This window comes from Agelaius phoeniceus, chromosome 3, assembly GCF_051311805.1.
Source record: "Agelaius phoeniceus isolate bAgePho1 chromosome 3, bAgePho1.hap1, whole genome shotgun sequence".
Lineage (NCBI taxonomy): Eukaryota > Metazoa > Chordata > Aves > Passeriformes > Icteridae > Agelaius > Agelaius phoeniceus.
In genome coordinates this window covers 116,295,811-116,309,299 of record NC_135267.1, presented here as the reverse complement: position 1 = coordinate 116,309,299, position 13,489 = coordinate 116,295,811, and the positions used below count along the sequence as shown (strand labels likewise).

The 13,489-nt window shown below is 40.2% G+C and overlaps 1 protein-coding gene across 5 annotated transcripts in view; it reads right to left on the bottom strand.

The window, feature by feature from the left end:
• SLX4IP (SLX4 interacting protein) overlaps nt 1-13,489 on the bottom strand; it is a 69,745-nt gene that overhangs the window by 21,048 nt on the left and 35,208 nt on the right. For 4 of the 5 annotated variants that reach the window (XM_077176308.1, XM_054628919.2, XM_054628922.2 and 1 more), the window contains one exon: nt 11,601-11,724. In XM_077176308.1, coding sequence (XP_077032423.1) covers nt 11,601-11,637 — 37 coding nt within the window. In that variant the 5' untranslated portion in view covers nt 11,638-11,724. Of the gene's footprint in view, nt 1-11,600; nt 11,740-13,489 lie in introns of all 5 variants that reach the window. The other variant, XM_077176307.1, reaches the window with a different exon arrangement.

The following is a 13,489-nucleotide window of genomic DNA, read 5'->3' as shown; positions in this document are numbered from 1 at the left end:
ACCTGCCTGGCTCCCTGCTCCACTCCAGGCTTGTCCAAAGCCTAAGGCCAACTGCCCCCAAAACAATTCCCCGCTGACAGGCACCCATTTCTCATCACACGGTATTTTTATATCATACCTATTTTCTCTCCCAGCCTAGACACTTCACATTTCTCAAAGGTTGTTGTGGATTAGGACTGACTCTGCTTTTGGAAAGTAACAACAAAGTAAATCATTGCAACACACATATTAAAAATATAAAAGGATAAATTTCTAATGTTACAATGTGAAAGCAAATACATGGGTACCTTAGACTTTCTCAAACACTAAACTGCACATTAAAAAAAAAACTACACTCAGTTCATGCTTGATTAATTTTTCCACACAGATTAGGCTATACCAGTAATAATGTTTACAGTATATAGAGCTTTTCATCTTCAAAGTGCTCTACAGACATATTATTACACTGCCTTTTAGCACTCATATTTCTCCACTTAAAATTATTCACCACAGAATCAAAGTCCTGATTGTTTGTAAACAAATCAAAAAAAGGAACATTTCATTCTAAACCTACTGTTAATTGTGAAGCTTTCCTTCCCAAAAATGCCCAACTCCACACCATGTGCTGCAGAGTAGGCTGCCATTTCTAATTTAGAAGAGATTCAAATGAAATACTGGCATTTAAGTTTAAAGCCAAGTCTCAAACAGGGACAGCAGGTCCATGACATCACATACAAAAAGCTGCTGAGATTTCCAAAGCCTTTTCTGGAATCCACTTGATATTCTTTAAACAAGTAGCATCTTCAAGTTCAAAGTTTTATACAGCAAAGAACAGGCTTCAAAACAATGGAAACATGTCAGGATGACATCTGTTCTTTCCATACAGTCTGCCTTCAGCTCAAAGAAGGTGAAGAATCCTCCCTGCCATCAGAACCTGGATAGCCCAGACACAGCCCACTGTCTAAACCACTCAGAGTATGAGCCACAAACTGCAAAACTGGCCCCAGCCATTTTGAGAAATCCTATAGCAGGGTTGTAGGGCTCTCCTCTAGCAGGAGAGGTGTGGAATTCACTGCAAAATCAGAACTATCCTGGCCAAACTGGATCCAGGACAAGGCATTTCTCAGGCTGGCTGTCAGTGCAGTTCTGGAGGAAAGAATAAGGAAAAGCACATCTGAGACCATCTGGCTGCAAGATGAGTAATGCCTCTGATGGAGGTCCTGGGAACACACCAGCTCTGAAGGAAAAAGACCATCTTCCCCTCACTAATACTTAAGGATGGAGAGGAAGGCTGATCCATTCCTGGAAAATCCATACCCATCCATAACGTATGAGCAGTAACAGCCAGCAGCACCTGCCAAGGCATTCAAGCAGAGAGATGTAGAGCAATAGATTCGATGGTCAGTGTACCTTTGCCACAGACAACTGTTTTCTAACAGGACACAGGATTTCACTTCACCCTTTTGTTGATCTCAGACTCAATAACCACATTATTAATTGCACATGACGGGCACAAACTGAAAGCTATTTAGGAATGCTTGCTGTTTTGAACATCTAACTGTATTCCAGAGAAAGCCACGTGCCTGGACTTCTTTAACCACTGGAATGAGCACAACAACCAAGAGAAAGGCTGAGAAAGGCATCTGTTGCTACCAGCCAAAAGGCAGGGGGAGCTGGAACACAAAGCCTGTGGTAAACACTGTCTGACAAGTCTGCAGCCCAGGAGGAGCCCAAGTCTCTTCCAAGTGCCTGGACTGGGATGGGGTTCAGTTCCACAGGCTGGTGCCACCTCTGCACATCAGGAGGAGTCTGTCCCACAGACTGGCCAGACACAGCTCTACCCAAATGGCCCAACCCCTCCCATCACTGAACTCCTCACAGTGATAAAAGAAGGCAGATTCTGGCTCAAATGAGACACAGACACTGTGATGGACCCAAGTTTGACTCACAGCACGCTAGGGAATGCATAATACAGCACAAAGTATGTCCTTTCAGCCTGGCTCTGTGGTTTTTCCTTGAAGAAATCCATGAGCTGCAGGAAGCGTTTTGATGCCATGAACTACTTGAAATGGAGGATTTTGTATCTTAAGGGTGAGGAATCTCTACAAAACAAAGTCTCTTCAAGCACAAAAACTCAACCAAAATGTGGAAATGAGCCTCTTGGAATTTATCAGACACGATTGGTTCCCCTTAGTGTTCATGAGAACAGCAAAATCATTGGTGCCAATATTAGAATGCTGAAGGACTTTCAAATAAAGTAAATCAAACCTTTCACAGGTCTCCAGGCACCATTTTTTCCCCTGGCAAGACGAAATAACTTTTGCAAAACTTTTACCCCCAAGAGGAAAGGGTTTTAACCCTAAAGCTCCCACAGCTGCTGAGACTTTCATCTTCCACCAATAACAAGGTCTCTAGGCAAGGGTCACTAGAAATGTCAGGAATATATTGTATCACAGGGCTACAACACCTCTGGGCTTGGTGAAAAAGCCCAACACCGCCACTGGAGACGTGATGGGAGAGAATGAGAGGGAAAAACCAACCTGGGGCAGGGATATTCAGCAGAACTTTAAAACAGTAGCTTCAACATGAAAACATTGTTTCTTCAAAGGTCTTGATATTTGTCTTGATATATAGCTAATTTTTTTTTTTTTTAATTTTTAGGATTCCTGTTAGGATATCCCAGTGGAGCTAAGAGGTAGATGTTGATGGTCATAACTCCTTTCATACCCTAACATCTAGAGGACACTTCAAAAGAACATGACTTCTAAGAGTCTAAGAGACATGTGTGGACTTGAACCTGCAGTTTCATGCTGTTGTCTGAATAAAGCAAGCTGTGCCAGAGGTTCATAGGTTTTTGTCTTTTCACACAACAGACTCTTGTTGGATTTGCAACAACTCAGAACAGAAGGAAATTCTGGGGCACAGCAAATAGGTGGAAAGTACCACAATAGAGCCTTCTGTATTTTGTCTTTTTAAATGCTGGCAAACAGACCCTAACTAAGTCAGCTGCTGAAAGGCTCTATTTCCAAAAAAATCTGGATGTCCTTTGGCTCTCACAAGCTCTGATGCAAAGAGGTTACCACTGAAAGAGACCAAGAACAGCCATGATTGGGAGCATCTGCCCACTGCCATCAGCTCAGCTCTGGTTCTGGTGCAAGAGAGACCTGGAGACTGATTGCAAATGGTTTGTATTAAACCACTCATTTTAGCTCACTCAAGAACATGGTGTTATAGGGGACCACCTGAATGGCACAGCTCAGCAGCCTCCATTTCTGACATCACCTTAACAGATGACAAGTGCAAGAACAGAAGTACACAGAACATCCTCTTCCTCAAAACTAAATAGCAAATTTAAGGTCTTTTATGCAAAAGACAAACTCCACAATCCTCTCTTTTCCAATGGCAAGAAAACAGCAGACAAAAGACAGGCATTGCCCATATCCTATGACCCATATATGTGCACATATAAAACCCCCACAAAACAAAGTACCTTAATTAAAGGAGTAAGAGAAAGATACTCCATAAACAAATACAGAACTGTCATCTACTATTCTCTCTAAAGTAACTTTTGGCATTTAAACATGGGTTTGTACAGTGAATATGGAATGTTTCTCCCTGAATACTTGCTGTGCATTAGATCATCTCTGATATGTCTGAAGTTGATGGATACACCAAGTTCTAAGCCCACAACCCAGTCAAGATTACATTGAACTTTTTTCCCCTCACATTTTCAAGGAGAAGTCTTTATTATTTGCTACACTACTAAATTTTTATTTAATTATCTCCTTTTTTTACTAAATTAGGCATGGGCCCTGCAAAGCTTTGTGGGGTTAGTTTTGTTTGTGGTCTGCCACTGTGCCTTTGTAATCCACAGAAACACTTTGTGTTTAGTAACCACAACATACCTGGTACTCAGTGGTGAATCAAACATCCAGAATTGCTCTCACTAAACTACTAACACAGAGAAAAGAGCCATAATTTTTCTCAGGAATTGGCCCTCCAACTCTAGCTGGACAGATTCCCATAAAGACTTATAAAAATTTTCCAAATATGAATAAACCCACAAAAATGTTTGCAATTTTAAAAGCTGTAATTTCTACCTTGGTCATATGATAATGAAACTTAAGAACAAAGGAGAGTATTATTGTGTAATATGGTAGGATGGAAAGTTTAAAAGAAATTCCTACTCATATTTAACAGTGAAATTATACCCCCAATTACTTCCAGTTAAAATGAAAATAAAAAGGACTTCAATGCTCAATACATACCTGCAATCATTTTTTTTTCTTAAAATATCATGATGATTTTTCTTTTGCTGGTGATTGCTTGCAGACTTTCAATGAGACTCTTAGGTAAGGTAAGGGTTAAAGATGTGTAAAAGAGATTTTCTCACAGTTTAGAGAGAGCAAAACAACACATTTAGGAAGCCAGACAGCTAAAAGGTCAAAGCGTTACACTTCCAGGTCAAACTTCTGGTTGCAATTAAGTAAATTCCTCTGAACGTTTCTAGGGAATTCACATTTCTTTCAGGTTTTATTTCAAATCCCTATTCTTTCTTGCTTAAATTTTAACCAAAACAATATTGCTCTCTTTAGAAACATTTAATAAAGAACACTTTTTTTAAAAAAGGAACCCAATAGTTAATTTCAAGGTAAGTATCAATCCTTTTTTGTCACCTCATTTAATGTACAGTTGAACTAAAGGCAAAAGAGGCTATTAAACCAGTTAATTTTTAGCATCACAACATTTCAATCCAAACAGTGAGCACTCAACAAACCCCAAACCTATGTAGTGCTAGAGCTTAGGGCTAAAGCAGGTCCCTGAGCTGGACCCTGAGAGTCCATCCTGGGCATTCCTGACTCCAAGGGACGGGAGCAGCTGTGAAACCTACAGAGAGCACACACAAAGAGCACCTCCAAGAGGGAACAATGAGGCAAAGAGGAGTAAGGCAGTCAAGTAACAAATACTGCTTAGGGACAGATTTTCAAATTGGCTTCGTGTGCCCTCCAAAAATGCTGAATTCCCACTTGGAACAAGCATGCCAAGGGCTCTTTCCAAGGGTATGTTCCCTGGCCTAGATGAGAGTCACTTTGATATTCTCAGGTGAGTATCAAATCAGAAATTAAAGGTGGGGTTCATCTTGCCTAACTTGAAACACCTGCATCAAACTAGTACCCTAAACTTCATTTTTAACTGATAGAGATAAATTACCTATTAACTTCCAGCCAACTCTGAGAAACTGAGACACACCACTCCACTTTGTAAAGACACATGATTAATGGATGCTGATTTTTTGCCTAACTATAGAAAGAAAACTCCAAAGATAAACTTTAAATTTGCATAAATATCTGTGTCATTGCATAAACTGTAGTACTAGCAGCAAAATCCCTCTGCAGAAATATTTGGAGATAAAGGAAGACCTTTATACCTCATATAGATATGTAAGAGAGTAGCTGTTTGTGCATGCAAACACATTTGTTTTTGCACACACACATAACTAGGACTTATTTTCATACTATTTTTTCTCCTCATAAAATGAAAAAAATCATATGGGAAGAAGAGACAAGCAAATGGAAATGAGATGAAAGCAAGAGAATGTGATACAATGCATTAAGGCAGAGAGTATTTTAAGGCTAGAGATCAAGACTGTTTTCAAAACCAACACCAAACACTTCCTTTTCACAAGAATACACCGAATTAAACAACTGTCCTGTTGCTTTTTTCAATCCAATACTACCTATATAAACCACTTTATCAAGGACATTTTTAAAATAAGTGCAACATTTCATGAGGAGCTGCCACCAGGGAAGAAGCAAAACATGGAGAACACATTCAACCCAGCTGGTGCTGCAGTTGCAAATATCCCATGTAAAACAGGGACAGGCACTGCTGAGGCCTCTGCCAGTATCAGTGTCACCACAGAAGATCCTCCCAAAGGCAGATGCTTGAGTCCAGGCAGTGCAGGAGCTCCTCCCAGCCTCTGACTGGATGAGGGCTCAGCTGCAGAGGGGCACAATGGTAAGGAAGGCCACGCAGGGCAAGACCAAAGGTGCCTACAGCCAAACACCTTCAAGGGGACCCTAAAATACAAGGGCCAGGTGCACATGGTTACCTCCCTGACTGACACTCTGCCAGGCTCTAAGCTCAGGCCTTTAGTGCACCACAGGAGATTCTGTCCTCTCCCTGGAATACCCTCCCATGATGCTGTGGATGCAGCACAAGCCTTTATCATATCTGTTATCCTTTGGCAAAGGGCTCTCCAGCTCCCCTAACCACCACAGCATTTCCATTCATTTGATACGCCCTTGCTCTCAAACTGGAAGAGAACGAGACAAGAAATGATTTTACACATCTTGGTTGTATTCCCCATAATTGATATTATTTTCCAGGCTGAAGAGTCCAGGCACATGTAACTGTTCCCTGTATTGCATTTCCTCATCTTAGATCATCTCGGTTGCCCTTCTTGGCATTTTCCCCAATTTTACTGTATTACAATCTAAGGTAAGATAGGAAAAAAATCACAAAAAAAGAAAACACCCAAAGAGCGTGTAAGTATGGACATTTCTTTTGTTCTTGTCAAATGCCCATTACCCTGCGAAAAAGAACAAAATGACAAAAGCAAGTATATATATTCAGACATATATATATTCAGATATATAACCTTGACCTTCTAGAAGAAGAATGCTTTGGTGAAAAACAGATACCCTTATTCCCCATTATCTGGCTGTAAAAAATAAGGGGTGGGGGCGAGGGAAGTAATGTAAAGCAAAACCAGGAAATATTAGGTACAAGATACTAATCAAAACATTATTCATAAGTTACTGCATAAGTTACTGCATACTTCAGGGAGCTCTGTTGTCACAGACAGATGAATGTAAGTTTAAAGTTCACACAGATCTGCAGGACTTGGCCACAAATCACAAATGAGCCCATTGCAGAGAAGCTGCAATGTAATTCTTCTGAGAGACAGATATTACAATGTGCAACTCCAAATCTCAAAGGTCATAGGGAAGACTCCTCCCCACACCCCTATGGCAGCACCCATTGAAATGCTGTAAAGCTGCTGTTCAAGCAAGGCCAGTGAAAAGATTTTAGTTCAGACCCAACCAAACAGTTTCACAGCAGAGGAGTGCGAGTTAACAGCTGGGAGGGTGGGAATAAATCAGCTTTGCTGTTACAGGATTACAATGTGGAACATACCCTACAAGCATTTCCCACAATTCATGTCCTACAGCAATAGTGAACACTCCTAAAGCAAACTGGGGCAGTCTGAAAAGGGTGTTTCCCTTAAAAACATCATAATGTTCAAATTAAAATGCAAGGCCAAAAGAGTTTGGAATATTTGCCATCATGATTTATTGTATATTTTTTGTGTGCTTGCAGGAGCCAAAAAAATTGTTTCATAAGCAAGAGAAATGTATTTTCTTATGAAATGGCATCTTATGGGTTTTTCTTTATACTAAATAAGACATGAACTTTGACTCCAGATCTTTGTAAGGCTGAACAACTCATAACAGCTATTGTACCTCTTCCAGTTTCTCATTTTAGTAAGCTTGTCACAAGTTAATGTCTGAGAATTTCAAGTCTGAGATGTCTACCTGTTAATAAAACACAGTCACATTTATGAAAAGCAACTGGGTGAAAAGATGGACTCGGGAAACATGATCACAGCAAGCCCCATTTCATGAGAGAAGAAAGTTAAAAATATATAAAAAAGTACACAGAGTCCCAGGGAAAGCAGATAAAATCAAGCTGGGAGCTCACTGTGCCATGTGACAGCATGCTCTCTAATTATTTTCACTGTAGAAGAGACTGTACATAAAAAGATCTGAAATCAGAGCAAAAATGTCCCACCCTCAAGCCAAGAAAAACAGCAAGGATGCTAGGGAAGGAATGAGAGTAGGTCTGAAAATTACTTGTAGGAAAAACATAGTTAACTTTTTCCTCCCTCAAGAGGGGGAAGAAGGTCAGTTTACAATATACCTTCTTCCTTCCATTTGTAATATTGACATTTCTATCAGCCACATTTTTTTTTCACTTCTCCTTATTGTTTCCTCTGCGCCCATGTAAACCTCACCTTCTTCCTTATTGTTTTCAGTTCTCCCTTTGCCATTTCTCCTGTATTTAATTCCTCTCCTCAGACCTCTGTAGTCTCCCCTTAATTCTCACTGCTCTTGATCAAAACCAGACACTTTCTGTGGAATGTGAACCTTCAAATAATGCAATCACAAGTCATACCCGGCCGATGCCCTTCTTGCATGATTCTGGCCATGCAGATTGGATGCAGGCAAAATTCAGCCTTTGAAAATCCACCCCATTTTAAATTTCTCTTAAAAAAAAATAAAATAAACTAAAGTCAAACACATTTGGACATTAATTAAACATAAGAATCAGAGAATTTATACCTAAGCCTATGTCCAAATACTAAATTAAAGCTTACTTTGGCAAATTGTTTGTACTGGCCATTCGGGAAGGGTGTGGAAATTGTTCAGACAGAAGGAAGAATAGGAAGAACTTGCTTGTCTTGGCTACTTTCTCTCATTTTTCCATTCTTTCCTTCTTTCTTTCTTCTCCTGTGTGTAACACCCACAGATTTCCTAATGAGCTGGTATGCGACCCACCACACACTGCAGTGTGGGTGTAACTCAAATGAAAAAGAAATGTAAATTAACAAGTAACTTGCATGGATATTTACATTAAGTGTTACAAAAAATGAAAGGTAGTGTCAAGTCATACTAATATTAAACATAATATAATGTTACTACTAAAAAGAAGCTGTGATAGGTGAAAATTTTCTCTTCAAAATTGTTATAGTAGTGAGGAAGTAGAGCACTTAACAAGTCTTAAGGTAGCTTGGCTTCTAGTTCTGAAATGAAACCTAATACATCATGCCTCGACATTAAAGGTAGTCTAAAATCTTATTAGTACAGGTCTAATAATTCTCTTTTCAAGAAATGTTGAATATATCCTGCAGTGTGTACAGCCCACTAGGTAAAGTTGACTTGAAAAGATGCAGCTACAGCCAGGGGTGGAATGCTGACCTGGGACACTGGAAAGAGTAAGCAAGCAGTTAATAATCACGTGCAGGATCCCTCTATAGATACACACCTCCTTACAAAGCAGGGGGCTCACAGCAGTGCAACTCCACACACACCTGAATAACTTGGAGCAGAAGAAACCACACAGAGCTTGAAGAACTCAGAAACTCCTCCTGAGCTCCAAAGGCAACAGGAGCTGCAGCTGAAGCCTTTTCCCAGCAAGCAGCACCTCCATGGAGCACACGGGGCTCCTGCACTCCTCTGTGTGGTACAGAACCCTGGCAGCCTGCAGGGGCTGCCATGTGGCACCGACAACACAGAGCCATCTGTGCTGCAATGTGGCACCTCACCTGTGTGACAGCACAGAGCCATCCCTTGCAGGCCACAAACAGAGATCCCTGCTGGGGTCCCAGGAGCAGGCACAGCACCACAGGCAGCTGCTGCAGCCCCCTGCTCAAAGGGTCAGTCCTTAGAGGCAGGGCCCCTTGCCCCACTGAACACCCACCTATTCTGTTATTTCCTTCCCAGGTAAGAACAGACTCCAAGGGAACTTGAAGAAACTTGATTCTTGGGCTTGAACAAAGCACTCCTTTCTTACAAATTACAGCCTTGAGCAAAGCAGGCTGAGAGAAAAAGAAAGAGTTGGCTTTGGAAGTAAAGCTGAACATGAGTGTTCGTTATCACAGCCTGTTTTCTTCCTTTAGTTCTTTATTGTTAATTAATGACGGTGAGATTAACTGCAGAAAACTGATGGAACAGTCATTCTGCCTCATCCAAAGTAAATATCCTTTAATCTTACACTGTCACTGATATTACTGATGACCTCCTCAAATGCATATCCCTAAGTTTTTAATTTTCAGGAAACAAGGGGAAGAGTCAAGCAGAAGATCAGCTCCCAACCCTGGGACAGCACACCAGTATTCTTACTGAAAAGTTCATGATGTGAAAGAAAATAGAAGACCCTAAATTCTAACAAACACACTGAACCTAGTGTTGTATCTACCCACATATATTAAAAAAAAAACTTATGTCTGGCAGTTTAACCTTATAAAATCATAATTTTTTCAAAACCTACTTTTAACTAAGGCAGGAAACTTTAAAAAATAAATAATAAAAACCATCCCTTCATAAAAGAAAACACAAAACCCCCAACAGATCTTAGAAATTCTGATCCCACCACCTATAACGTTCACTCACAACCAGAAAAGTACAGGGGTCTCAAAGTTCATGTGCTTGACAAACAACAGTAATATTTTAAAGGGGTAAAATGTAGTTAACAACTTGCAAGGAAGAAAAGGGTTTGGAAATCCCTTAGTGGCCTGAAGCTCCTCCTACTTATGAGGTATTGTGTTCTTGAGGTGTGGGAAAAAAACCCTGTCATGCCAGAAGAACCTGGCTCCCATATATGCCTAAAATGGTGCAATATGAAGCCAACCCTACAGTATATAACCTGAGTTTTATCGTTATTATTGACAATAGCACATAAAGCTACAACCACCAACCAGCACTCTATAGGAATAGACTTTTTTCAACAATGGTAAGCATCTTAAGAGGCAAAGAACTTGTTCCCAATTGGAACTGTTCATCTAATACGTGTTGAATTGTAAAATCTATGAGCATAGTGATGATCTAAGTATGTAATCGCATGCATTGCAGAAGCCATTCTCCAGCAGAGATCTCTCCTGGACTTAAGGAAATGTGACAAAACATGGCCAGCACAGAGCTTTACTACTGCAGCCCTGCTTTTCTGAGACAAGTTTATAACCTGCTCCAGGCTAGTAACTAACACCAGTAATTTTTTGCCTAAGAACTATTTAAAGATAAATTGCTGGTATGATCTAAGACCAACAGATGAGCCTATCAACTGTAAACCCCACATTGTGCTAACAATGAAATGGTGTTAAACAAGAACTGGCAGCCATTTAGCCCCAAAGCTGATCCAGCAGTAGGGCCCAAGCTGCACTGGTCATGATTTTTAGTTTAAAGTGAGGATGTACTGAAATGGCACCTTCTGGCCTCATCATCCTCACACACATAAAAAGTGAATTCCAAATGGGTGAAGGCTCTTAATCTCTGCACTCCCAAGGTCATGGGTGCTGCTGTCAGGCCTGCAGAAGCACTGGTAAAACAACAAATGTCACCTATCACACCACACCAACTTTTTAAGACTGAACAGATTGCCAAAAGTAAAAGGAGAAGTAAAGATATTATTTCTGTATTTAAAAATTCTACACTAAATAGGTGAGTGGAAAAGAGATTTAACTAACCAGCAAGACTTCAACCAATTTTGCAGGACCAAGAGTTATATAAGTAATTTTTTTAGTTCTAATGATAGGCTCTTGGACTAATAGTACCAGCATTATGTTCATTTTTAAGCAACACAGAAAATTAAAATCGACTTAATTTTTTCACTAACATAGCTGAAGTAATTCCAGACCAAAACATTGACTATTTCAGGCCTTGCTGATGGCAAATTTCTCACAGAAAATACAAAGAACAGTGTTTTCCACTGTTTGGAAAACTAAGTGAAATAATTTCTTTTAAAAAACTGTTTGGCATACTAAGTGAAATAATTTCTTTTACCAGTAAGAAACAAAGGCCCAGATGATCCCTGTTCCATGGGCTTCCACTGACCACGCTGCTTAGGTGCCTCCAAGTAGTGTTTGACTCTTGAAGCAACAACTTCTTCCAGCAGCTTGCAGACCTCCTGAAAGAGAAACCACTGGCCTGGTTTGATCTAAATTTACAGAAATGCCCAGAGGCACACAGCAGAAACCAATACAAAATTACCCCCTCTCCCACTAAAAGGAAAAACATTGAGGAGAAGCACATGAATTAGGAAATGGATGGGAACAAGGAGGGGAATCCAACAATTTTTCTAAAGAACAAAAGAGGAAGTAGATTATGAAATTCTTACTTGGCAGATGAAATACATTATATTACAATGCTAACTTTTTAAAACCAGAAATTAGTTTCATATGCATGCAAAGTAGGAAAAAATACATGTTAAAAATGTATCACAACATTAGGTATTTAAGCAAAATTTTAGTAAAAATCCTCTCAGGAATTGTCACCACACTATTTCTGTTTAAGAATCCTTATAAAACAACAACAGATATTTTGCTCCAATTCTGAGTAATTTTGGGGGGGGGGGGGGGGGGAGAGTGGATAAGACCAAGCAAATTAGGTCACAGCAACTTAATTGCTCTAATTAATTTAGATTTTTCTGCTCCTAAACATAACTGTTCATATCTTTCATACTTTCTTCAACAAAGCACAATAAAACCACATACAACTCAGGAAGAGCAAAACCTTCTGCCAAAATTAGCCAGAAAAAAAAAACACCACTTGGAGTAAAAATCAAAAATTCATCTCTTGAACACCAGAATAAGTTTTAAGCTTAATACACACACACACATATATCTGAGACTTTTCCCTCAGTATTCTCATTTTCCATTGTTCATAACTATGTGCTCACAGCAATGATACTTTGTGGCACACAAAAATATAATTTTACCTCTAAAATGTGTTAGGGTAATAGAAAAAATTATATAAGTAGTATCTAAATTATCTTGCCTTGAAATTTCCTTTTGATTAATGTAGGAAGTACTCAGAACAACAAATTTTTAATCAAAATCTAAATGAAAGCAGGGCATATACATTAGTCAATCACAACCAGTATTTTCCCTTTACAGTAAGAAATCCATTTTCCTTTCTGCTTGTAGAGCACAATTATAAATTTCTGTATTTGCTTGTCCCTCTGTTTAACTCATTAAAGTGCTCCCATTACACATTCCTTCATGGAATTACAACGAGAAGGTTGCAGAAGCAGCAGAAACATGGGGTGTCTTTGGTTCCTTCCACAGCAATAAACATTACCTTGCACTTCCTTCATTTACATGGAACATATTTCACTTGTTAGCCTTATGGAAATGTTATTTAAATGGCTCCCCACAAAGAACCATGCAGACTTCAGAAAGCAAGGATAAAACTTTGATTTTGCCATTCCAGGGAAAAAGGGGTATGAAAGAAAAGGCAGGGAAATTGGCAGGGCAGCAATAAGGGAAAACTGCAGCATCCATCCCACAGCAATCCCAGGAGTCCTCCCCACCCAGCTGGGCACAGCAGTGTGCCAGGTGCTGATTCCAACCCCCAGCTGGATTCCCTCACTGCAGGGCTGTGCTTTGGGCACGGGGGTGGTTCCACCCTGCCCTCCACAGCACGTGCTCCGAGCAGCAGTGGCCAAAGGGCCACTGGGACAGCATCACCAGGGTCCTTGAGCTCAAGCCGATGACTTCCAGCCAGGGTAAGCAGGGATCAGCAGGAATTGTGTTTGTTACAGAGACATCCACATTTCCCACAGACAGCCAGAGAGGGCTGCACCGCCACGAGCATTTTTCAGAGTTTGCAAACAACAAAAATGCAGAAAACTGCTTGGGATGAACATGTGAAAGCTCTCATAAAAAATACAT